The sequence below is a fragment of the Calliphora vicina genome, chromosome 1 (genome assembly GCF_958450345.1).
Source record: "Calliphora vicina chromosome 1, idCalVici1.1, whole genome shotgun sequence".
NCBI classification, from domain to species: domain Eukaryota; kingdom Metazoa; phylum Arthropoda; class Insecta; order Diptera; family Calliphoridae; genus Calliphora; species Calliphora vicina.
The window spans coordinates 51,500,435-51,527,403 of NC_088780.1; the positions used below are offsets into that span (position 1 = coordinate 51,500,435).

The following is a 26,969-nucleotide window of genomic DNA, read 5'->3' on the forward strand; positions in this document are numbered from 1 at the left end:
TAATGTAGTGACCTAATTAATGGTCACTACATTTGTCAAGAACCCGCTATACCTAAATATGAGCGTTGTTTGTTAAAATTTGTCATGTCCAAGCTGTTATTTAGGTAAGGCTGTAAGAAATCCGTCTGCGCTATATAGACACCCGTCTCCATCTTCAATAGATCTGTGAATATCGCTTAGCCATGGTGTAATCTCTTGGAAATCTTCTAAACACCAATCGACTCGTAAGCACTTTTTGAGTCAACATAACGATGTCCGTCATAATTAAATAAACTATTAATAAAGGGTGTTTTTTAAGACCGATAGAACTTGCGAAAGGGTCAACTGTCAATACTCTGGAAAATCATGATGAATAGATTGACGCTGGAATAATGCTAAGTACCAAATTATCCAAATTTATATTGAAAATCAGTCGTCGAATCGGGGAACTTATAGACGATTCGATTTTAATGGCGCATATAATCGTAGATGTTGATCAAAAGATGTTGGCCTTTTAAGGTAAAACTGATGCAGGAATTAAAGCCACGTGACGATTGTCGATTGTACTCTAGAGTAGTTGGAAACTGACCCGATTTTTTGTCGCAAAATTGTGTTCAGCGATAAGGCTCTCTTTAGGGGTCAATTTGACCCTTTTTTCGAAAAAATCAAAAAAGGAATTTTTTTGATTTTTTCAATAGGGACTTTTAAGGATTAAAATATTCTACGAAAATTTTTGTCGGAAAATTTCAGTGGGGGTCACGAAAAATACAAAAGTTGTAAATAGAGCCCTTTACGCTTAATTAGCTAAATTACACGCCACCTCGGGTCTCACATTTGTTTAAAAAATCGCCAAAAATCCAAGTATGATCCGAATGAGCTGAAATTTAAAATATAAATAGTCCTTAAGGAGATCTACAAGATCAAGGCATGTAATAAATGTCCCATTTATTTACATGTTCCAAGTTTTGATGCATGTAATTTTTTATATGTACGAGGTAACTGTTAGCAAGTTGAATGGATTTAATTCAGAATTTTATAGCCAAAATAGCCGATATTTTTAAAAAAGTATCAAATTGGCCCCTAAAGGGAGGAGATAGAGGTTTAAAATCTTCCATAAAAGTGATCCCCATAAAATTCCACAATAAAACTGTGACAATAAGAATTCTCTCAGACATTAACTTACAAAATTATTTTCAGTTAGTATAATGCTCCCATCGATCGAAAAATAAAAACTTTGACCCACTGTAAAAAATTCAGACCAGCTGAACCATAGAGAACACATAGAGCGGAAACTCTGCTGTCAAAGACCTAACTCAGTTGTCAAAAACCTAAGTGGTGAGAATGTATTAGTAAAAAAAACTATGGGAAAACAAAAACAACTCTCGTATATGTAACTTTTTTGAGTAATTTTTTTGTTTGAGTTTTTTTCTAGTTTCCACTCTATGTATATTTTCTCTATGAGCTGAACTATAATGTGCTGTTTTTCTATAGCGAACGAGTACTTTGAGTGGAACTTTAACATGTGTTTTGTTATTGTAACAAAAACAAAATACATGTAAAACGTCCACTCAAAACGCTCATTCGCTCATAAGTTTATTCTACAAAAATTATGTACTCAACATGCCCTTTCAGAATTATAGGGTTGCTATTATGTTCCAATCAGAAAGTCTCTATTTGTTGGACAGTGTTATTATTCCTTAATGGCTTTTTGTAAATCATGGAATATTGCTGAAAATGGGAAATGCTGTATTATTACTATAAAGTTAGTTTGAAGGCTTAAAATTGGGGCGAGGCGAAGTTCGCCGGATCCGCTAGTATTTAAAAAAATGAATTAGAATTTGTAAATGAAAAGATGCATGAATTGCACCACAATTTGAAATTAAAAATGAAAAATGCACAAACGCTAATGCACACACTGTGCAAAACAAGATTGTTTAATGAATACAGCTGATTTGATCGAAGGTGACGCAATGTACATTATTATAACGGATCCTTGTTTGTTTTATTGTTTCTGTTTAAAAATAATTCTCCGATCGCACTGACTGACACACACACTCCCATTTAAAACCATAAATAAATAAACAAAAACCACTGTTAAATTTCACGATACGAAAAAATATCTTATTTTGGATTTTTATTTCTCTTCTTGTAATGGACATTAAAAAAAACCTGATGACATTTAAAATTCTTAGAACGAAGTAAAACGAAATAATTGCAAATAAAATAATAAACATGTTGCAAACTTAATAAAGTTGCCACAAATCTAGATTTATCTAGGTAAACACTTAATAAAGCAAACCAAATCAAATCCTTCTTACATTAAGAGCAACAAACATAATCTTCTGTAGAAGAGTTACAAAATGTAACCTCAGCTTGGCATTATGCATCCAAAGATCAGTGACCTTTATGTTGTGGGAAAAATCAGCATGAAATTGCATCACAGTTTAGAATTCGATTTAATTCACTTCACTTTTTGTCTGTTTTATTGTGTTTCTGTCTGACTGTCTGTATGTTTATGCCACCTTCTTTGTAGATCAGTGATCTTTTAATCGACTACAACAATTCAACTCTCAATTTCCATACAACTGTATTTTATGTTTGTTTGTTTCTTTCTACAATTTTGTTTATTTTTATTTACTTTTTTTCTTTGGCAATTTTTATATTTGGGTAACGTGCATCACGTTTTGTGGTATCTCTAAAAAAACACAAACAAACAAAATATACATACATATTTGAAAATTTTTAATAAATATGGTTGGTCCAGGTCGACTATGCGATACTTTATATTTGCTCCGTGGTGACTTTTACATCAACCTGTCAAATTTCTTATACTTTTTGTGAAATGTCGGCTAAACAAAGTGAACAGTTTTTCAATATTACTAAATGATCTATTAGATTTCAGTACTTTTGGCAACATGCTGACAGTTGACATATAATATGAAAATATGAACACAGATTCAAAAGCCAGCATGGACCTTAAATTCCCAACAAAGTTGCCTATGTCCCACTTCTGCGTTTAAATTTTACATTTCAAACTATCTGAAAGCTTTACTTCACTCAATTGATATTGCAGATCGAACTGATAATGGAATCGAGCTATGAGTAGATTCAGAGACGCGTCGCGACGCACGGTGGCTCATATTTCAATTTCATCGGCCGAAAGTCCAACTTTTTGTTAACTCCGATTTCAAATATTTTAATGCCATTCAATAGTAAACACATTGAAACTAAGGTAGGCAAAAAATTAAATAAAAATATTGTCAATTGTGTGTGTTAAAGTCAAATATTTTATGTCATTTTATAAAAAATGTGATTTTTGTAAATTTGATCAGAAGTAAATTATCATTACTCGCAAACTATTATCGATAATTGGATGATTTTTATTTTGTTATGTTGGTAGGATAATAGTCTTTAAGATCTGGTATGATTTGTCACCGTACCGTTTATACCTGATGTGTTATTAAATTTTTTCTCAGGTACTATAATTTAGTCAAATTTGAATTTCAGTGGAATATAAGTGCTTAGGGTTTAGGACCTGTTTGTTGAACAATTTTATCATTTGAATGAAATTACTCCCAATTTTTTTATTTTACCTGTTCATATGTCTGGCGCAAAGTACAAGTCGCAATTTTGAAGATATTGCGATAAAATTTTGTACATACATTTCTATTTAAAATTACTGAAATCGGTCAATTATTTCACCTAGCACCCATACACATGTTCTCCCGAAATTATACTTTATCGGTCGTAAATGGTTAATTTATATAAGTATGCATCTATACAAATTTTTAATATAAACTGAATTAATGTCACGATTGCGAATCAACCTGTTTACACGACAACATTCGTAATTCAGTTTGACATTTATTTATTTATTTCTTCTTCTTGTTTTTTTCTTCTGTTTACATGTTTTGTTTTTTTGTTTGTTTGGTGCGAATTTTAAATTTGTACATAAAATTGTAGCATTATTAATTAAACAAATATAATTTAATTATTATTTTCATTATTAGAAAAAAGAAAAAGTGCAAGCAAGTGGGACCAGGGCAGCGAGCGGGCTTTATTAGAGGTGTGGGCTGAAAGAATGGCAGAGCTGCTACTTCTACAAATGAATTTAACTTTAATCAGACTTTTTATTTCTTTTAATTTATTTATTTAATACAAAAATCTTTTTCTTTATTTTGTTTTGACATTTTTGTTTGGACAGCTGATTTTGATACATAAATAATCGATAAAAATTAGAGATGACAGTCATTCGTTCGTAATTCATAAGGTAATTCAAACTGAATTACGTACGAACAAGGTAATTCGCACTTGAAATTTTGTATGGCGAATCATGTAATTCAGTTCGTAATTGGGGGTTGTATGACGAATGAGAGCGTTAATGACGAATAATGCCGTCGTGTGAACATGGTATTACACGTTTCGCTCAACATCTATATATAAATGACAAATTCTGTTGAAATGGTAAGAATGGTGACCCTATGGAGTGCTGAAATTTTTTTAAAAATATAAGCTAGTTTTGCTATAAAATTCTGAATAAAATCAAAACAACTTGCTAACGGAGGAGAATGAGTGTTAAGATCTACCACAAAAATTATCCCATAAAATTCAACAATATAACTCTATCGCTTAAGAAATCCCTGTTCGAGTCCGAATGTGGGCGCCCTGTTATTTTTTTATTTTTTCACGTTGTAAATGCAAATTTTTGAAAATATAATGATGTAAATGCAAAATTTTTGGAAAATAATCTGAAATAATCAAAAGTAATCTTTGAAAATAGTCGAATTATTTTTTGATTACTTTTGATTATTTTCTCGTAATCGCAAGTAATCTTGATTATTTGTAATCGTAATCAATTAGTAATCGTGCGAATCTGAATATAATCGTAATTTAATCATTACTTCACCTTTCGAAAAAAAAAAATCGAATTACTAATTATTATGATTAGTAATCATTATTTAACAGCTATGGTGTAGGGTATTATATGGTCGAGCTTGGCCGAATATACTTACTTACTTGTTTTTATCTGCTGATAACTTATTTAATAAGTATAGCTGAATCAAAAAAAAAAAATTGGCGTTTTTATAATAAATGCTATACAAAAATTAAAAGTTCAACTTTAACCTTAAATTGCTCAACAACTGTTGAACCGATTTTAATGAAATTAAAACTGGAGATAAATTCAAGAAGTTATCTGTCCATCAAAAATTCGGACCACAAATGGTTAAGACGTAAGAAAAAACCTTCGACTATCACGATTAGCAAATGCTTTTACCTATATTTCGAATATTATAATTTTCTTCATTTCAATCGGGCCAACTTCAGGAACAAATTTTAACCCGACTTTTTTATATGTATATTGTAGCAATATATCAGATATAGTCAAAATCGGCACATTAATGGCTAAGATATAAACATAAACAAACGATTACCTTGATTTTTTACTCAAAATTTAAATTAAATTAGCACATATATTTGCCTATATCACGGCTACTATATTTTGCTTTGTTTATTTCAATCGGAATATAACATAACTTGGAAGTTTTTATCGGCAATGGACCAGTTTCGGTAAAAAAAAATGTTAACCCGACTTTTTATAGAAAATCTGATACATAGGATATACCAATAACCCCATTCTATTTAAACAACTTAACTAAAGTGTAGGGTGCCTTAAAATGAAAAACCAGAATTTACTTTGCAAAGAAATCAAGTAACAGCAACCAGACAATAAGACTCGTCGTCATCGTCGATGTCTGGTCGGTCGTATCATTGAATGTTTATGAACTTGTGAGCGCACTTGATCATCATGTTAAATTTAATGTTAATGTGCACAAGATTGATCACACAACTGGTCAAAAAGCCTCATCCACAGCCAGCATTTGCAGTTGGTAGTGGAATCAAAAATCAACTACAAGAAACAAACAAGAAATAGCACTAGACGCGTCTTGGAATCTACATGCAGTGATCGTGATCAGTTGTACTTAGTATGAGACTGTAGAGTGGACAATTGGAAAAATGTAGGTTATTAATGTGATAACGAATGCGAATCTACGATTATTTAAAACTCGTATTGCATAATATTTCAACGATAAATGACGAGAATTTGAAACGATTGAGATGAAAACATATTGAGACAAATGTTACATAGAAATTATGTGTAATAAACTTTAATTATTCTATATTATAGAAAATCAATAGATTACTATGTTTTTAGTTTAAATCTTGGCGAGTCATAAGTACATAGTCACTCGTATTGATTTGGTTTAATTTACCTTCGACTTTAAGCCCTGCGTGACTTTAATTCAATTATGAGTAACTGTCGTGACTTATATACTAAACTTTATATTTAGTACAAATTATATGTTTTGTATGTATCTTTTAATTGTGTACACTGAGATTTAAGAGGGCCAATTGAAAATTAACTAAAGTGACAAGAAAAAATTAAAACAAGCAAGAGAATTATATTCGGCTGTGCCGAATCTTATATATCCACCACCAATATAATATAGCAACCGATTGATGTGCAATTTGTATAAAAGCATTTATCTGATTTCCCGGATTTGGTTGGTTTTTTGTTTTCTATTCATGCATTTTAATGTTATCGGGATCAAAATATTAATCGTGATCCGAACAAAGTTTGACCCAAAACTTTTTAACGATTCAAGATAAATTTGGATACATACATACATATGTATGTATGTTACTATTAGCAATAACTATTTGTGACAATGTTTTGTTCTAAAATTATTTAGCTTGGACTGATTTTGCCCACTGATCAACAGAGAATATTTTTTGGGTAAAATTTCAGGCCTTAAGTCCGTCCCTCTAGGCCTCATCGTGACTTTAACAGACAGATGGACATAGGTACATCGTTATAGAATTTTTTAAAATCGATGTCTTCCGATCAGACACAATTTTTCAACATTTGACATTTTGGCCAAACATGTGTTTTTTCTCATCCATGTAACTTAATAGTTTAGATAGCTCTTTCTTCAATCATTCGAAAAAAAATATTTAAAAAAAAAAAATTTTATATTTTTTTCCCGAAATAAAAATTTTTTTCAGTTTTTTGTTTTAAATTGGACCTTTTTTTTCTTAAAATAAAGCTTAGATATTTTCCTTGAAGACCTATTTGGTCGCTTAGTGAGATGCGAGTTCGATATCTATCAAAATAAATAAATGCAATTTTTACTTTTTTGTAAAATCGAAAACTTTGTGGACTTTTTTTCAAAATGGACCCTTTTTTTGCTCAAAAGAAAGCTTATGGCTTTTCCTTGAAGATCTTTTTGGTCGCTTATTTTTCGGGATTTTAGTTAAACGTCAAAAACATTAAATTCAACAATAAAAATGATTTCTTTCGTTAATATATTTAAGTAAAAATATAACAGAAGATATTTCATATTTATACCCGTATTCTGAACTTTAAAACAGAGAGAAATCCATAACAAAACTGAAAATTTTACAACTTTTGTATTGAGTAAGTATTTTAATCCAAGTACATATTATTTGATTTTTTTTTTATCAAGTTAACTTTGTAAAGCCTGTCAGTTATTATGTGTAATGTCAATTATGTTCATTTGTTGTTACCCCGATTAAAATGAATGACGAGAATTAAGTGCGTACTAAAATTATTTAAAATTTTTAACAAAACCCAACTTGATCCTACAAAATGTTAGCCAATCAATCAAATATCTGCCGTAAAACTTTCTAAAGCCAATAAATGAGAGCATTTTCAAAAGAGCTCCCAAAACATTCGGTAGGAAAGCAGTCCGGTTAGCTCAGTACTCGGACTATTTGGTATGAAAAGCTAAAGCCAATGCAGGTATAAAAACATACAAGGTTCAAAAAGTTCCTGACAGGAAATCTGCTAAAAATTTAGAGGCCAAAGACAGAGCACGAAAATTGAAGTCAAATTTTATACATAAAATATACCTGATACATAATGGATGCCGAAACATACGTATGGAACATTTTTTGCAGCTTCCGGGTCAACATTTTTATGTTGCTGATGCTCAAGGGAATTTTGTAGAAAAGTTTAGGACCGAAAAGCATAAAATTTTCCCACAAAGTTCTTGGTATGACAAGCAGTATGCAGTTGCGGCAAAAGAAGCCAAACATTTTATACAAAGGCCTCTATTTAATACCGAAATTTACATCAAGGAATGTTTACAAAAGAAGATGCTTCCATTCATAAGACTTCTTAATGTGTGCACTTATTTTTGGCCTGATTTGGCATCCTGTTACTATGATAAGCAAGGTCTTCGTTCTCAGTCCTTATGTTCATAGTAAAAGGATTTTTATGAAAGCGTACATTACCACTACTAGAAGTCCGCGTTGCTGGCCTTTAGAAAACATCTGTTTTATATTGCATCTCGATTTTAATATACAATGTCGGATAAAGTCGGTAATCCAACCTTCAATGTTAATACATGTAGTGGCATTTCGGCTGGTTCCAATGAATTCAAAAATTCAGTAGGACAATTGACGACTTGTTCTTCGTTCATTACTGTGCCAATCGATTTGTATTTTATTGTTTCGCCAGACACTTTCAATCATCGAGCTTGTTAACATCATAATTTTTTGATTAAAAGTAGATTTCATATGGAAATTTCTTATTCATGCACCTAATATGCAAGAGTAAACAAAATTGTTTATCACAGACCGAAAATCAAAAATCTGACATACACTGTTACCCAAAAGGCTTTTCTGAAGATTCCGTGAAAATTTTATCAAAATCGGTCCAGCCATTTTTGAGTCCATACCGAACATACATACACACATCCATTTTTATGAAATATATGGCATTAGTCCCTCCTTCCACAGACCGAATATTTAAAAACTGACTATACAGTGTTACCCGCTGGGCTATTCTGAAGATTCCGGAAAATTTCATCAAAATCGGTTTTTTATATATATAGAGGCATTAGCGGTATAATGTAAACATTTGATTTTGCCACACCCCTCCGCCCATAGATCGAAAATCAGAAATCTGACTTTAGAGTGTTACCCGCTAGGCTATTCTGAAGATTCCCTGAAAATTTTATTAAAATTGGCCCAGCCTTTTTTGAGTTCATTCGGAACATACATCCATATCTATATACATATATAGATGAAAGATGTTTGTAAAATTCGAAAATCTTCTTTACGAAAGCACCGAATGGACCTAATGTAGTATTTTAGGATTCTAAAACCATATTCAGAAAATTTCCTTTCCAATGATACCAGTTTGGAGCTAATCGGTTGGATGGTCTCAGAGTCTATAACAGACATACGTAGAAACATTTTTTGTATTTTATATACATATATAGATTTAAACTGCACAATTATTGTCGAAAATGTTTTTTTTCTCCCTATATTAATATTTTAAATAAAATATAAAAGTATTGTTTTATTTTATAACAAAAAATGTCTGTCTGTTTAAAACACGATAGGGCACAAACGAAAGGAGCCAGCTGGCTAAAATTGTCAATCAGAAAAATATTTTGTTGCCAATAAATAATTTCTAAACATATAATGATATTAACATAAATTTCGATATAAGTTATGTATATTCGGCTGTGCCGGGATTTTCGGGATTGGCATCCCTAACAGCAACCGATTGATGTGCATTTTGTATAAAAACATTTATCTAGTTCTCCAAATTTGTTTGATTTGATATTTTCTATTCATGCATTTAAATGTTATTGGGATCAAACTACGTATAGTGGTCCGAACAAAGTTTTTCATATATTTTGACCCAAAACCTTTTAATGATTCAAGATAATTTTGGATACATATGTATGTTATTATTAGCAATAACTAGTTGTGGGACAACTAGTTTATTGGAGAGTGATAATGTATTTTCCTGATTTGGGAATTATAGATGAGCTATGTAAAATTATTGGTTGATTCAATTAGGATTGATTCAAGTGTTGACCCCATAACATATATACATATATGTTGAGTCCTAACTTGATACTTATTTACAAGAGATTTACCCCCAGTAACACGAAGTCTGGTTATGTTTTAAGTAATAATTATACTGACAGTTTTCATACAAAAATAATTTTAACCGACAGTTAACTATTAGTTAAGGCATAACTAGACTTCGTGTTAATGGGGGTTATGCGTATTTAAGTAATTTTAGGAAGACTAAATTTGAGGGTTATGACTAAATATGGTCCGATCCAAACAAAATATCGATTTGTGATTTATTTTTACATGTAACTAATTTTTGTTGAATTTATGTTTTCTGCTATTCTATAGGCATTATATGTATACCATCGAGCCGTATTCCGGGAAGAAATTTTTTGAAGCAAAATATTTTGAAATTGTAATCCTTTATCTATACCTGATAAATTTTTGTCTAAACGTCAAAATTGTTGTCAAGATAAAAAATTATCAGGCATAGTATCCATTTATGACAAAATTGTAGTGCTTTTGTTCAGACAACTTTGTTTTGACAACAAACGTCATTAATTTGTATGATAAATATTTGTCAAGTATAGACAGAAGACTGTTTCTCGATGTCGAATGAAGTTACTCAACAACGTTAGATGAGATTTTTATAGTAAATTCTACAAGGTAGAAATAATACTCTGTATGCTATCTTTATTGTGAAATCTGCGCCGAACGCTTAAGAGTGGGTTAAGCCGAGACGCCGAGTCGTGAAATATTAGAACATTATTACATGATAGGATACCTTGTGAATCGACCAAATATGTTCTCCATTGATCGAAAATTAGGTTTTTATTAAAAACTGGGATAACATGCATTTTGAAGTAAAATATAACAATATGTGCATTAGAATGAAAATATGCTAAAATATGCCCCAACAAATCGATACCATTTAACACCAAAATGTGTGATTCGGATATATAATAAGTCAAAATTGTATTTGGACTTTCGATATTTAGCATATTGCATTGTGACTTTTGTGCATGCACGATCGATTTCTTCTTTACAGTTATAATATAAACGGGATAAAGCAATATGAACCCAAATTTTACAAAAAATTTTATCTTAAGATTTTATTATATATAAAACAATGAAATTATTTTAACTCGAATCTTTGTAGTAAAATAATTTATAGGGTAATAAATTGTTATTATTTTTTTGGCCAAAGTGCAATATACTTTTGCAAGTTACTTTATATGAACGTTTTAAACAAAATTGTATGTGCCTATATTAGACCTAGCCTTAAAATATAAATTTGTTTAGGATGAATATATTTTTTTATTCATACACATAGAAAACTGATTCTTGATAGCAAACCGAACAAAAATTTAGTTGCTTCAACCGAAATTCTTCTTTATCTACTGACTTTCTGTTGATAGAACCAAATCATTCGATTGGCAACAAATTCGGTTGCTACTACGAATCTGTTTTCTATGTGTAGGTTACTTAAACCAAATTTAAATCCATGTAACGAACCAATATTACAATTCTGCATCGATTTCTGGCACGATTACATCCAAAACGTGCCTATATTTATATGTTTTATATACTAAATGAAACATTAGTTCTGCACTTATGTTTAAGGGGCGGTACTAATGTAAATACATACATAGACCTTTTTTATTACATACAGTTAGGAACAAATCAGTAGGCTTGTTTTATGATTAAACAGGTCTACAATAATTTTGGTGCCGCCAAAAATTCGATACCCTGATTCTAACTGTATACTTACTTAGTTTGTCAATGATAAAACATTATATACCCTGGAAAAATTCTATAGAGACTATTTGCAAGCAACATAAATTCGCTTAGAATGCGGAGTTGGAGATTTAACTCTAAGCTCAATACGATTTTCTGTGACTAAGGATCATTTTGAAAAATTTGGGTTTCCACATTAATGAATCCCAAAGGCAGATAGATATACAGCACTCTAGTTGATCGAACAATTTGCTTAGATATTATATCACCTGGTCCGCCTACTTATTAGCCTTCTGATCCTAGAAAAGTTCCTGATCTATAGAAACTCTATTACTGCAGAAATATCATATGAACTATCTTCTGATCATTCTCCCGTTATACTAAATTTTGTCAGTCACTGTTTACATGTAGACTCATCAGAATTAAATAAAAACAAAATGACATGAATGATATGGAAGTATTTCATTGTTTCGCATATAATTTTTTTCGTGTATTAAGATAGAAATATTTGATAAAAACCATTAATTTCAACAGCTTACTAAAAAACAAAAACACAATTACAATTCAATTTCATTTCAGCAGTTAACACGTTTAAGTCGTACTTTTTAGCTTAGCTCCAATTGCTAAAAATCTCAAAAAATATCATCTAACAATAAAAAAATAAACCAACAAAAATAATGTTAAAGTATTTCGATTTAGATGAAAGTTATTCGCGTTTTCCCGAAATTAAACGTGAAGAAGTGCAAAAAATACAACAATGGATGCAGGCCCAACCGCACATGACCAATTTGTGTGAACAGGAAATTTTGCTGTTCTTTTTCGCATGTCGCTATAGTACGGAATATTCGAAACAAGTTATCGACACAAATCTAACATGTCGTACTCATGTTGAGGAATTCTTTGGAAATTTAGATGTTGATCGTCCTGATTTCAAGCGTTGTATGAATACAATGTAGGAAACGAATAATACATTAATTTGTATTCTATATTATTTATTGATTTGTTAAAATTTTAGTGCAATTTGTCCAGTACCGAAAACGACACCGGAAGGATATAGAGTCATTATGGGTAAACTGGCTGATACGAATACTGCCAATTATAATTTTGCCGACACAATGAAATTGTAAGTTAATATTAAAGTTTACTATTTAATCGGGTTATCCATAAAATTGAGTGTACAGAATTCGATTTAGATAAAGTACTATCAAAATTTGGTAAAATATCAAATACGTAAAACCAAATGGTTTTTGTTCATATAATTTGCATATTAAATGCTGAAATTCGATTATTCGATGAGAGACAAAATCACGATACTTGGGGGCTAATTCTCTCTCATTCGTAATCAAAATAAACTTCGATTGCTTCCTAGCTTTCGATTAAAAACTCTCTCTAATGCCATCAATATAAATTTCTATACATTTTCTACAATATCGAATACGGAAATCCGAAAAATAAACAAGTAAGAGAGCTATATTCTGCTGTGCCGAATCTTATATACACTTCACCAAATTATACTTTAAATATTTTTGGGAAAACAAAATTTATTTTTTTTTCCAAAGTTTTTTCGAATTGTTTATTAAAATTTTTAAATTTTAAAGATTTTTCTTTAAAATTTTAAATTTATTTTTTTAAATTTTAAGTTTTTTTTGTTTTTTCCATTTTTTTTGGTGAATAAAAAAATTCGAGTTAAAAAATATTTTTTCCGATTTTGACCCATTGCACGATGGGGCCAATGACCAGTTTTTGAGGCAATAAATCACAGGAAACAGCTAGACCTTTCAAATTCCGTACAGATGATAATAATGAGCTTTTAAGTCTTCAGTAAAAAAATCAAGTCAATCGGGCAGTGCCACGCCCATTTCCAGTAGGTGGATTAAAGTACTACTGCGGTTGATGATCACCGGGAAATAATAAATTTCTGAGTTTCAAATAGGTCACATAAATGCTCACCTAAGACTTTAGTAATCATTTCAAGTCAATCCGCCTACTGCCATACCCACCTCTAGTGACAGGAAATATATGCATGGCTATAGGCGGATCTTGAAATTAAACGATAATTGCATCAGTCTGTTCAAGATACATTTATTTAGAAACTTACTTTAAATAAACAAAATCATTCATATTAATACATTTAAGAAAATTACTTATTTTATTATTTTTTTCTTAAATGGTTGACTTTAAAAAAGTAATTTTTGCCTCAAAAACCTGTAATTGACCCCATCGTGGATCGTTATAAAAGTGATTTTCGGAAGTGGGCTTTATATGGGAGCTATGTCTAATTAAAGACCGATCGACACAAAATTTGGTGGTGCGATTTCGGCTTATATAAAACTTATTTGTGCTGAATTTGGTTCGGATAAATAAATAAGATTTTTATGAGAGCTTAACTATTTTCAGATAGGGCAATCGTATGGGGGCTAGGAGAAATAATGGACCGATTCTAACAAAATTCAACAGGCTTTGTCCCTGGGACAAGAGAAAAGCTTGTACCAAATTGTGTAGAATTTTCTTTAAAATTGGAACCTGTAGTTTGATTAAAAGGTTTATATTGACAGAATGACAGACGGACGGACGGACATCGGTTAATCGACTCAGAAAGTGATCCTGAGCAGATTGGTACACCATAAGGTGGCTGTTGGAACAATATTTTTGCTCGTTATAAACATCAGCACTAACCCAATATACCCTCCCCACTATGGAGGTTTAGGGTATAAATATCCAAATTTTTAAGTTATACGCTATCTGGAAATAAATTTTATAAAAATTATAAACAGCGGCAAATGGCGGCAGATGATTTTTCCAAGAAATTATAGTACACATTATTACCTTTCCCCACACATATATTTTTTCACGGATACGCTCGGATAAACAAAGTTTTATTCCAAAGAATATATGGACGACAGCAAAAACTTCACAAAAAAGACAACACAAGTTGACACAAAAAATTATTTACTACATCTAACTTTTTTTTGAAATTTTTAATGACATTTTAATTTACACACCTTTACAAGTGTTTTCCATTTTACAAAATTTTTATAATCTTAAAAGTTTTTGTTTGACGACTAAAATTTCTTTGTTGTTTCATTATGATTGAATGTCGAAAAATGTAGCAAAGCAAAACTTGGCAACTTTGGCAGCTCGGCATGACGCCATGAGTTGCCACCTGACTTTAATTTTTTAATATTTGAGTATTTCAAAGTGTTAAATATAAAATACCGTTATTATTTTTTTTAAATGGTTGACTTGAAAAATGGACTTTTTGCCTCAAAACCTGTCATTGGCCCCATCGTGCATTGTAGGTCCAACTTATAGTCTTATATACGTCATTGCAAAGGTCTTTGAAATATCTATCATTAGATATCCATATTGTCTATATTAATGACTTAGTAATCCAGATATAGGTAAAAAAAATAGGTCAAAATAGGTTGCCCTGGTTTTTTCCTTATATCTCAGCCATTGTGGACCGATTTTCTCGATTTAAAATAGGAACCGAGCCAGAAAAATTCCGGAGATGTAGATGTATGAATTCGTGTATGTAAGTTATTTGGGGGTTTCGGAAAGTTGATTTCAGACAGACAGACGGACATGATTTAATCGACTCCGCTATCTATAAGGATCCAGAATATATATAATTAATAGGGTCAGAAATGAAAAATGTAGAAATTACAAACGGAATGACAAACTTATATTAACCTTCTCACGAAGGTGAAGAGTATAAAAATAGCTCGCATCTTCGAATAAATATTCATTCGCTTTTATACGAATGCGAGAATTAGCCCTCTGATTTATCCTCATAGCAAAAAACTGAAATTGTCTTAATGTTCTGAAACGAACTTTTTTTCGGTGCAAATGTATTGAATTTCGTTTTCGGTGCCGATTACGGTGTATGCGGAAACGTAGCTTTACTAGGAATTCTTTACCGATTTTCTTGAAATATAATTTTTTGAAGTAATAAGACATGTTCACGATTTTATAGACTTTCATATGTCCATAAAATATTTCCTTAATAAACAGATCGTGTTTTTAGGTCTTTGTCCCGACGCTCATAAAATGCATATTTACTAAATAAATAGATTGATTGTGTTTCTCGGACAACTTTTTGGAATAAAAGTAGTAACTTATGAAATTCAAGTATGTACAATTTACATACATACATATGTATATTCATTTGATATTAATATTATAAAAAGCCTTATTCTTGAAGAAACATAATTGGGGTATTTACATTAGAACAATAAACATAGTTTAAATAGTGTTATTAGTTTAGAACTTTTTGTGTTTGAAACACAACAAAAATTTGTTTAAACTATCATAATATATTAGGACATTATGACAATATGTCCAAATAGTAGACCGTGTGAATACCCCAAATAACTCTTATTTCAATTATTAGCTTCCACAAAAACGATTTTTGATCGTAGTTAATGGAGAAAAGCTTTACTGGAATAAAATTTTACCTACGATTTCCAAGCATCTTTATGCCTTCTAAATAAACTAGTTTACAAGAATTTTGTTCATGATATGAAACATTTATGGGTTTGTTAATTTAGGCCAGCTAACATCATGAAATATTGGCTGTATCGGGATTTACAGTAGATGGCGCACAGTGGGGGATCTGAAAAAAAGTGGAAATAAATCTGTAACTTCTAAACGAAAAGCCCAATTTTAATAAAATCTCCCATGTCTATAGAGCAGGTGTTGATAAGTTAAAGTTTTGAATTTGGGCGTATAACACCAAGGGGGCAGAGACGCAATGCCCCAAATTCGGGCACCTCGGGTATATCAAAAATTAAAAATAATGCCAAATTTTTGTTTGCAATCCGATTTGAAAGATTTTTATACATATGGAATCTACTAGACGAGATCTACAAAAAAACATTACTTTAGCCATATATTATCTTTTACAGTTTACGAGTTATTCGCATTTGAAAAGTAAAATTTTATTTTACTTATTTTATTTGGTCTGGTTTTTTGTTTTCCGTTAAGCTACGTTTCCGCATACACCGTAATCGGCACCGAAAACGAAATTCCATAGATTTGCACCGAAAAAAAGTTCGTTTCAGAACATTTTTTCGGTGCAAATGTATGGAATTTCGTTTTCGGTGCCGATTACGGTGTATGCGGAAACGTAGTTTTACTAGGAATTCTTTACCGATTTTCTTGAAATATAATTTTTTGAATTAACAAGACATGTATTAATAGTAAGAAAGAATTGTTTAAAAACCTCTACTGAGTCAAAAGTGCATTCAAACTTAGAAAAAATAAAAAAGTTTTTTTTCGCCATTTTTTCGAATTTTAAATTATACAGAAAATAAGAAAAAGATAAATAGTGTATTTATATTTTTCATCTCGGGAAATATTATAAAAGCAAACTAATACAAAAATTCGTATTATTGCGTGGTCCAGAGCCTTCCGAAGTACCCCTATTTTTTATATAAATTTCAACATCAGATAACATTTTCTCAAATCGCAAAGCTGCTTTCAAAAAAGTAAGACCTGTTTTGTATGTCCCAATATGTTCTTCAATATTGTGCAAAGGTATTTCATAGCCCCGAGCTTGGTGCCTTCAATAAATCAACAAATCCCTATTTTGGGATTTTTGGAAAATTTTTTTGGGAATTGTGGGATTGTCATTAACAGCTCACAAACATCTTTTTCACTTTTCGATTTGGATCGAAAGTTTCAATATAAGTGTAAAATTGTGTAAAAACGATTAATAAACAAAACTTTTATTGCATTTTAAAAATTTAAATTTTCCAAAAAAAATCAGCTATAATTTTTTATTCCCATATTTTTGAAAAAAGTCTTTTATAATTTTTTTAATTCTTAAACATTTTTGAAAAGAAGACATAATTTCCTACACATTGATATAGTATAATATGTATATCTTTTCTTTTCCGATAGTCAAATTTAGTTTGCAAAGCTTTATAGAGCTCGTAACTCGTTCAAATTAATTTTTCGTAATAAAGCAAATAGGATAATAAAAATAATCCTTTTTATTTCACTTAGTTATATCCCATACTTTAAAAAATATTTGCACAGATTATTACAGATATGCAACAAATGACAGTTGTTAAAAAAGTTTTCAATGGTTGTGATTTGCAGAGCGAGAGACAAAATATATTTGTCCCTTTAAAATTTTTTTTTGACAAAAGGCAGTAATTCTTAACAGAACTCAACCCAATCGACTGAAGCTAATCCCACAAATCTGAATCAATAAAACATGCAACATTGTTTCCGCCTACTTGTAAATTACCAAAGAAAAATCCCGCCATTCTGACATCTGGCATTTAAAGGAGAGATTGACATTTAAATTGCTAATTTGTTAATAAACAATTATACAATAAATACATTTTTTAATTTGTTGCTAAAATTGCAATTACATATAATTAATACGAATGTACGAAGATACACTTACCCAAACGAGTATTTTTGACATGCTAGATTTATTAGAATCGAAATAGCACGCAATTGCAATTTAATTAAATTGAATAATAAATAAATAAATTTTGCAAAGAAAGTTAATATACATTAGGGATGCCAATCCCGAAATCCCGATCCCGAAAATCCCGGGATTTTTCGGGATCGGGATTTCCCGAATCCCGGGATTTGTGAAAAAGAATCCCGGGATTTTTCGGGATTAACAAATCCCGAAATATTATGAGATTTTTGATATTTTAGGAAGATTTTTGAAGCACCCAAAATAATTAAAAAGCTAAATTTCAGCATATTTATAATACTAATCTCGCTTCGAATCCAAACGCAGCCAGATTTTTTCATTTGAATCAGGGAGCAGCACGTCTCCCTTGCATTGGCAGGCTTTTACAAAATTTACATTTTTACAAAATTTATGTTCAAGTTATTTTCTGAAGGGGACTAGGGGCAAATGTAGCCTGATTTCCGCAGTACTCTACAGTATAATTTCAGAGTACTTACAACTTATTTTGTGCAAAATTTTATAAGGATTGCCGCATAATCAAGATATTTATGACTGCTCAAACAGTACTCCGGGGGACAATTGTATGGAGCTAGGGGAAATCATGGACCATTTTATTTTAATTTAATGCATTAGTTTTTGATTTGTTATATTTTTACTTAAATATATTAATGAAATTAATAGTTTTTATTGTTGAATTTGATGTTTTTGACGTTTAACTAAAATCCCGAAGTCCCGAAAAATCCCGAAATCCCGAAAAATCCCGGGATCCCGAAAAATCCCGGGGTCCCGAAAAATCCCGGGATCCCGGGATTTACATTTCTAAAATCCCGAATCCCGGGATTTGTAAAACCCAGTCCCGTTTGGCATCCCTAATATACATACATATAATAATAAATACGTTTTTGTAATTATTTTTATCTTTGTAGATATTGTTTAATCTTTGATATTTGGCTGAATGAAGACGGTCTGCGTCCCGGTCATATAATTGTCATCGATCTAAAGGGCTGCACATTGGGCCATGTGGCACGTATTGGCTTATTACAAATGAAGAAGTTTTTGTTCTATCTACAGGTAACATGTTCTTTTTTTGCTATTTTACTTAAAACAGTTTTTTATCAATTTAAAATACATAGTTATATCATACTTATTTCAATATTTCATAACTAATATTTCACTTTGTTCAAAATTCAATATATTTTTCTTTACGATGAGTACATAACTACATACGTAGCGCATTGTTGTGAACTTAGACCTTTTCAAGCTAGATATATACCATTTGTATACCCTTCACCTTGAGTGGCAAGGGTATATAAAGTTTGTCATTCCGTTTGTAATTTCTACATTTTTCATTTGCGTGCCCACAAAGTATATATATTCTGGATCGTTATAGATAGCGGAGTCGATATAGTCATGTCCGTCTGTATGTTGAAATCAACTTTCAATATCTCCGAAATTATTCCGGCTCGGTTGCTATTCGGTCCACAAATGGCTGAGATATAAGGAAAAAACCAGGACAACCTCGATTTTTTACCTATTTTTGACACATATCTGATTACTAAATCATTAATATAGGCAATATGGATATCTAATGATATATATTTCAAAGACCTGTGCAACGACGTATATAAGGCGATAGTAAGTTGGACATACAATGGGTCAAAATCGGAAAAAATATTTTTTAACCCGAATTTTTTTTTCACCAAAATATGTTTTATCACTAAATATTAAAAAAAAAATTTAAATTAACAGAAAATAATTTTTTAAATTTAAAAAACAATTTCGAAAAAACAACTGAAATAAAAAAATTTAATTTTGTTTACCTAAAAATATTTTAAGTTTTTATTATAAAGTATAATTTGGTGAAAGGTATATAAGATTCGGAACAGCCGAATATAGCTCTCTTACTTGTTATTTGCTCAAAACGCTTTTGTAATTTCTGCAATTTTCAATTGCTATTCCATATATAAATTTATATTCTAAGTCGATTTAGAGATGTCCATCTGATCGTCTGTCCGTGACAGCAAAATCATTCAACAAATTGCTGAGATATAAGTAAAACTCCACGACTACCTCGATTTTTTATCCAAAAATTAACTTTGGGAAGCTCACAGATAACGTTTAGATCTAAAAGCACTAAAATCAATTAGAAATACTAAGTATGTTCAGATAATCGATCCAAAAATGCCCTAGATAAAGCACAAGAACGATTTAGGTCATATTAATCTTGTTTATGTCCAATTTGATTTCGATATTAATTTTTATAAAATAATTTTATATGTGGACTAAGGACAAATGTTGCTCGATTTTCGCCATTATTTACTGTATTATTTTAGAGTATTTAGAATTAATTTGTGCAACATTTTATCAGGACGTATCTGCTCAAACAGTATTCCGGGACACAGTGGTCCAAATGCTCAATCTAGCCGGAAAAAAGTCATTTTTTTAAATGTTTCAAAAGCAAATTTTTTATATGGTAATATGTTGACAAGTGTCCATAGTACATAACGGCATATATTTTTTCTTTAATTAGCTACACTAGCATTGGTACATTGCACAGTGGTTTCCCTTATATGAACAAGCGGTCAATAATCAATATCTCCAAAACTAAAAAAGCTAGGGTCTTCAAAATTTATCAACTCATAGCATGCCCGAAGAACTTAAAGTTTGCAAATTTTTAAGAAAAAATATTAACAGCTGTAGCCACAGTAGCCCTTTGATCTTTCAAGGGTTAATTGGCTTTTAGATTTGTTTTATGAATTTTTGAAATAAAATATTTCAGTATGAAAATTCGTTTGTTTTAAACAATTATTTTATTTTTAAAAAACTCCATGCTAGTAAAGTCCATGCTAGGGTGTTAAGCAAAAAATTACTTATATTTTCACGCATTCAGTGGTTTATATATGTATAATTTTCCGAATAATACCATTTACCTTTAACATATTTGAAAAATATAACATTTCCACATCAATGAAGATATGCCCAAATCTATAAGTCTCTAATAATTATTGTATTTTTGATTTTCCATGGAGAAAAAAAATGTAGCCCCACTTTCCCCCAAGCTCTTTTTTTAATAAAATGAATTGTTTTCAGAAGTTTTCGGAACAGGATGAAAACTTAAAATTTTTTGTCGAATAATAAACGAAATATCCAAAAAATTCTAATCTATGAATGGGTTTCGTGGGCGGTGGGCGTGACCGATTTTATTGAAACTCGGCATGAGTTCCTTTTTGGTTTCAGTAAATGTATGTACCAAATTTCTCGACTTGGATATAAACAATTTTATGGGCAGTGGGCGTTGGGCGTGGACGATTTTGATAAAATTTAATTTTTTTCTTAACTTAGTCCATATAATTCTCTGTGCCAAATTTCCGCGCTCTACGACCACACCTTATAATTTTTGCAAAAAAATGTATGAAGCCATCCCCTGTGGGGCGAGTTAGTATATTAAAGATTACACGCCCATCCGCAAATTTCCGCAACTAAATTCAGCACTTTTATTATCTTAAGAATCAGATACATAAATACAATGAAAAAGAACCCTACTTGGGAATCTTGGGGGAACACAACTAAAACTTTAAGTAAACATAATGAAGTTTTACAAAAAAGTAACAAATATATAGGTTAACTAAAACATTAATTTCACAAGAATTACAACACAAGTTAGTTTTATTATTTTCTAAAGATAAAATAAATACCTTTAACTTCAAAATCCATTGAAAATAATTAAATTTTGTAGACTACAGCAATTGCAAGACCGTTTTGAAGTGCACTCTTGCTTTGAATTTTTCTTCCAGCGTTCAGCTGCGCTTTGCAAATGAATATTTGCTCATGCTTTTAATTTTATTTTTAAGAAGTCCCGTTAGATTTCCAGCAAAAACCGGTTTTCCATTAAAAAGATTGGATATTTAAGAGACAATTTTTTTGCATTTTGTCTAAATATTTTATGATCGTTTTATTTATTTTTGGCCTATGGGCGGATCCACTGTGCATTGTTTCAAAAACAAGTAATTGCTACTTTGTTAAAAAATTTATATCTCAAGCGACATTTAACAGTGCAAGTGAAATTGTCGTCAAAAAATAATAAGAACAATTAAAAAAAAATTTGTTGATGTAATTAATATAACAAAGGTAAGAGTAAAAATCACTGTTTAAATTTTTCATAAAATATGTTTTGTTTAGAAAAAAAAAAATGCAATTATGTACATGTGTGTTTTAAATGTGAAATTTTTGTTCAATGTCCAAATTCTATTAGAATTTCAAATGGTAATTTAACAGAGTTAAGCTTTAGTTTTTATGTTGTCGTCATCTATATATATGTAGCTTTTTAATGTGTAAAAAATTAGCTGCCACTTTTTGCCTCAACGATTTTTATGTCAATTACAAGGAAGGAGCTGTATTTTTATTTTTAAGGTTGGCGTGTCATTTCGCCCACTTCAAATTTTTTAATGAATTGTATCCTTTAATTCCTTCCACACATACAGAAAGACGGTGTGAAAATTTCAGGAAAATCGGTCCAGCAGTTTCGCCGTTTATAGGCTTCAAACAAACCCACAAAGAAAAAATGTACATACAAAAATACACATTCATGCCCAAAAAAAAATTTTTTTTCTCAGATTTTTTATACTGATGTAATATATAAACGTACAAATTTTTATGTCGATACGGCTTTTCAAAAGACTTTTTTCGGGCTAGATTGAGCATTTGGACCACTGTGCCGGAGTACATTTGTATGGGGGATACCGATATCGCCAATTTTCAATACCAAACAAACCTTGTAAACTGAGAGTATTTGAAAATTGGTGCCAGCTGGCTCATTCGTTTGGGCCTATCGTGTTTTCAATAGACACACAGACGGACGGTCTTAGCTAGATCGTCTTAAAATGTCATAAGGACCCAGAATATATGTACTTTGGTGGGTCTGGTCATAAATTTTTAATTTTAACTAATTTTTTTTTAATGTTCGCAACACAGTCCGCAAAAGTTTTTAAATAAATAAAAAACTCAAGAAAAGGAGCTCGATCTGTGATCACTCATATTTCTGACCAAAAATCGATTTTTTATATAAAAACTCAAAATATCTAAATATCTAAGCGTTTAATCAAGAAAAGGAGCTCAATCTGTGATCATTCATATTTCTGACCAAAAATCGTTTTTTTATATAAAAACTCAAAATATCTAAATTCGCTAATAACTTGGCCAATAAGCGTTTAATCAAGAAAAGGAGCTCGATCTGTGATCGCTCATATTTCTGACAAAAAAACGTTTTTTTTATAAAAACTCAAAACATCTAAATTCGCTAATAACTTGGCCAATAAGCGTTTAATCAAGAAAAGGAGCTCGATCTGTGATCACTCATATTTCTTGACAAAAATCGATTTTTTATATAAAAAAACAAAATATATGAATTCGCTAATAACTTGGCCAATACCCGTTTAATCAAGTAAAGGAACTCGAACTGTGATCACTCATATTTCATAACAATATATTTCACAATATCTAAATTCGCTAATATCTTGGCCAATAAGCGATTAATCAAGAAAAGGAGCTCGATCTGTGATCGCTCATATTTCTGCCAAAAATCGATTTTTTATATAAAAACTCAAAATATCTAAATTCGCTAATAACTTGGCCAATAAACGATTAATCAAGAAAGGGAGCTCGATCTGTGGTCACTCATATTTCCTAACAAAAATCGATTTTTTATCAAAAAAAGAGCTCGATCTGTGATCACTCATATTTCTTTCTGGATCATTTAACCAACTTTCCATAAGTTGTGTTTTATCAAGCTTTGCATTTTAAATGTTTACCCAACAGCTAACGCAGTGTTATTCTGAGAGGAACAATTCTTCACTTTGTCTTTTATCTTAAATCAATTTGCAGGGCTAATATTGCGATTGTCAATCATATTTGTAAAATTCTCTGAATCGGCTAGTATTCGATGAACAGAAATGAATCGGGCAGCTTCTGCTCTATTTACATTAGAGTCGTGCTGAAGATCTTTGAATAGGCCCCTAAATTCTCTAAAGTTGTCAGTATTTCTTCTGGTTGACGTAGGTACGTCATTCAGAGACAATCTGGTATGTGTTTTTCTTTATTGAATCTTTCTTTTTAGAAATTTACAATGAGTATTTATGACTGTCTTGTACAAAAGCATTATCACTCCTTATCTTATACAAACTACGGCTTTTAAGGTTTGATTCGAAAGCGATTTAATTTTGATCCCTACAGAATGACATAATAAGGGGCATCAGTATTCAGAATACCGTAACTAGATTTTAATAAAACGGGCGGAACTTAGTCACTCTAATTCTAAATCTGTTTCTCTTGACCTGTCACCAATCTTAATATGTCTTAATATAATGCCTCTGGTTTGGTTTTATCAGGAGAATTTGTACTTTTTATAAACATTCACACTACCGATACTAGAGATCTTGTATCTCCCACACCGACTGATCACTATGTTGTTTTGCAACATAATTCAAGATATCCTAGTAATTTTACTTTCATAGCAGGTTACCAATACATCAGCCTCAACAATAAATTCAAATATTCAAATATCTTTATAGGATGCTGCACCCGTACGTCTGGTGGGATTCCATTTTATCAACATCGTACCGTTCATGGATAAAATCTTAGCCTTAATGAATCCATTCATGAAAAAAGAACTACTGAGCATTTTACACTTGCACAACACCCTGGACGATTTTTATAAATTTGTACCCAAAGAAATTCTACCACAAGATTATAATGGACCCGAAATGGAAATGATTAATATGAGAGGTTAGTGTATCAAGTTTAATTTAACAAACTTACTTTAACTAACGTGAATTATATTTATTTTACAGAAGTGTTTTATAAAAAGTTGCGCGACAATCGTCAAGAAATCTTGGAGTATGAACGTGATCATCGTATTAATGAAAAATTGCGTCCGGGTAAACCCAAAAATGCCTCGGATCTATTTGGAATAGAAGGCAACTTTAAGAAATTAGACATAGATTAAGATAATATTAAATAAGAGTCATCTAAATGATAATTTTAGTAAAAATATTTAATAAAGTGAAATTTGATGGGGTGTTTGAAATGTTAGACGATTGTAAATCAATTAATAACTTGCATTCTGAGAGTTCGACCAAGTATTCTATCTGCCTTATTTTCTATAAAAAATCATGTGTACCACAATATTTTCTACAGGATGTCTAGTGTATAACAGTATTTTCTATAGGATATCTTGTGTATAACAATTGGTCAATTCACAAGGTCTCTTATCATGTCATATTGTCGTAATGTCCTAATATTTTACGTCTAGGCAGCTCGGCTTAACCGACTCTTCGGTTCAATTCTCTGCTGGTTCGTTGCGATAAAACAATAAACATTGCCTAAAGAGTAGTATTATTTTAGGAGATTTTTTGCTTGAAAGGAAAACAAAATTTTTAAACCTTGTAAAATATTAGAACATTATGACATGATAAGAGAACTTGTCAATTGACCAAATATTTTCAATAAAACATGTTGTGTACAACAGTATTTTCTATACAAAAATTTTGTCTACATCCGCGTTAAAGTAGGCTATGAGCTATTAAGGGCGATCATCATACAATATAGTGTGTTGATTTGATGCATATTTTTTGTTCGCTTTCTTCTCAATAACGATATTTACAACAGTTTTATGGCTGTTATTTTTATTCTCGGTAGTGGATCTTTTGTAGAAGCTATGTCCAATTAAGGACTAAACCGTGCTAAAATATAGAAAAAGTGATAAAAATCCACCTTGAGGAAAAAAAATTCGTATGGCCATTAAATTATTACGGCAGCCAACTTGACAAAACTAATGATGCAGAAGTTCTTATTTTTGGGGCTACTTTCACGTGCAATTGTCAGAATTGAGTCCCAGAAGCAATGAACTGAAAAATGTTGTACTGTGTAATGATAGATATTTCAAAGACCATTGTAAAGACATGTATAAGACCATAGTAAGTTGGACCTATAATGAGTCAAAATCGGAAAAAATATTTTTTTAAACCGAATTTTGTTTACCTAAAAATATTTAAAATTTTTATTTTGAAGTATAATTTGGTGAAGGGTATATAAGATTCGGCACATCCGAATATAGCTCTCTTACATGTTTTTTCTGAATTTTTTTGTACGTCCCCGTACGTTCTTTCATCGATGTCCCATCTCAGATGGACGAACATAGCTAGATCGTCTTAGAATTTTATAAGGACCCAGAATATATTCTTTATGTCCAATATTTCCGTATGCTACGTGTATTCTCCAGGGTTTCGAAGAACTACTAAAAGCAGTCGCATTTTACTGAATAGTTAACTTTTTACAGTCTCATGCTTAAAAAAAAGTAACTAGTTTCAGTTTTTGATCACATGGTTACTGAAAACAGTTGACTGTGCACACACATTACAACAGCAAGCAGCAATCGATTTTGTTTTTTTCCAGCAGCCAAACGAATTAGCAGTCGCCATGTTTCAGTTTTCAACTCTACCGAACTGATTAAACGACTTCAGCAGCAAAAACATTTCTGTGTGTGCTGCTTACGCATTGTCAGTTTCGAGTTTTATTTTTCGTACTACGCAGCGTAACAAAAACTGCTAGCTCGACTGAATAGTACGACTGGCTAGTTTGGCTAGTTGTTTAAAATGTGTGTACAACAACACACACTTTATGAAGTTGAATCGTATGATTTTTTGGTTTTTGTGTTTACATATCACAGAGGAAATTTAAATGTTATTATTGTTAATAGAAATAAATAGGAAATTCTTATATTTATTATATCTTAACTAAAAATACTTCCTATTAAAAAAATAAATTTAATAAAATTATTAATTAATAAATTTAGTATAAAAAATTACTGATATTTTTTTATAATATTTTATATTGATAATGATTATTTGCTTAATGATTTTTG

General features: G+C 30.8%; 1 protein-coding gene across 1 annotated transcript; it reads left to right on the plus strand.

Annotated features, from left to right (window-relative positions):
* Positions 1 to 12,238: 12,238 nt before the first annotated feature.
* On the plus strand, positions 12,239 to 25,138 carry LOC135949054 (clavesin-1). The gene is made up of 5 exons (XM_065498512.1): positions 12,239 to 12,565; positions 12,629 to 12,736; positions 18,979 to 19,123; positions 24,619 to 24,832; positions 24,898 to 25,138. The coding sequence occupies exons 1-5, from the start codon at positions 12,291 to 12,293 to the stop codon at positions 25,050 to 25,052; spliced, it is 897 nt and encodes a 298-aa protein (XP_065354584.1). The 5' UTR covers positions 12,239 to 12,290; the 3' UTR covers positions 25,053 to 25,138.
* The last annotated feature ends 1,831 nt before the right edge of the window (positions 25,139 to 26,969 follow it).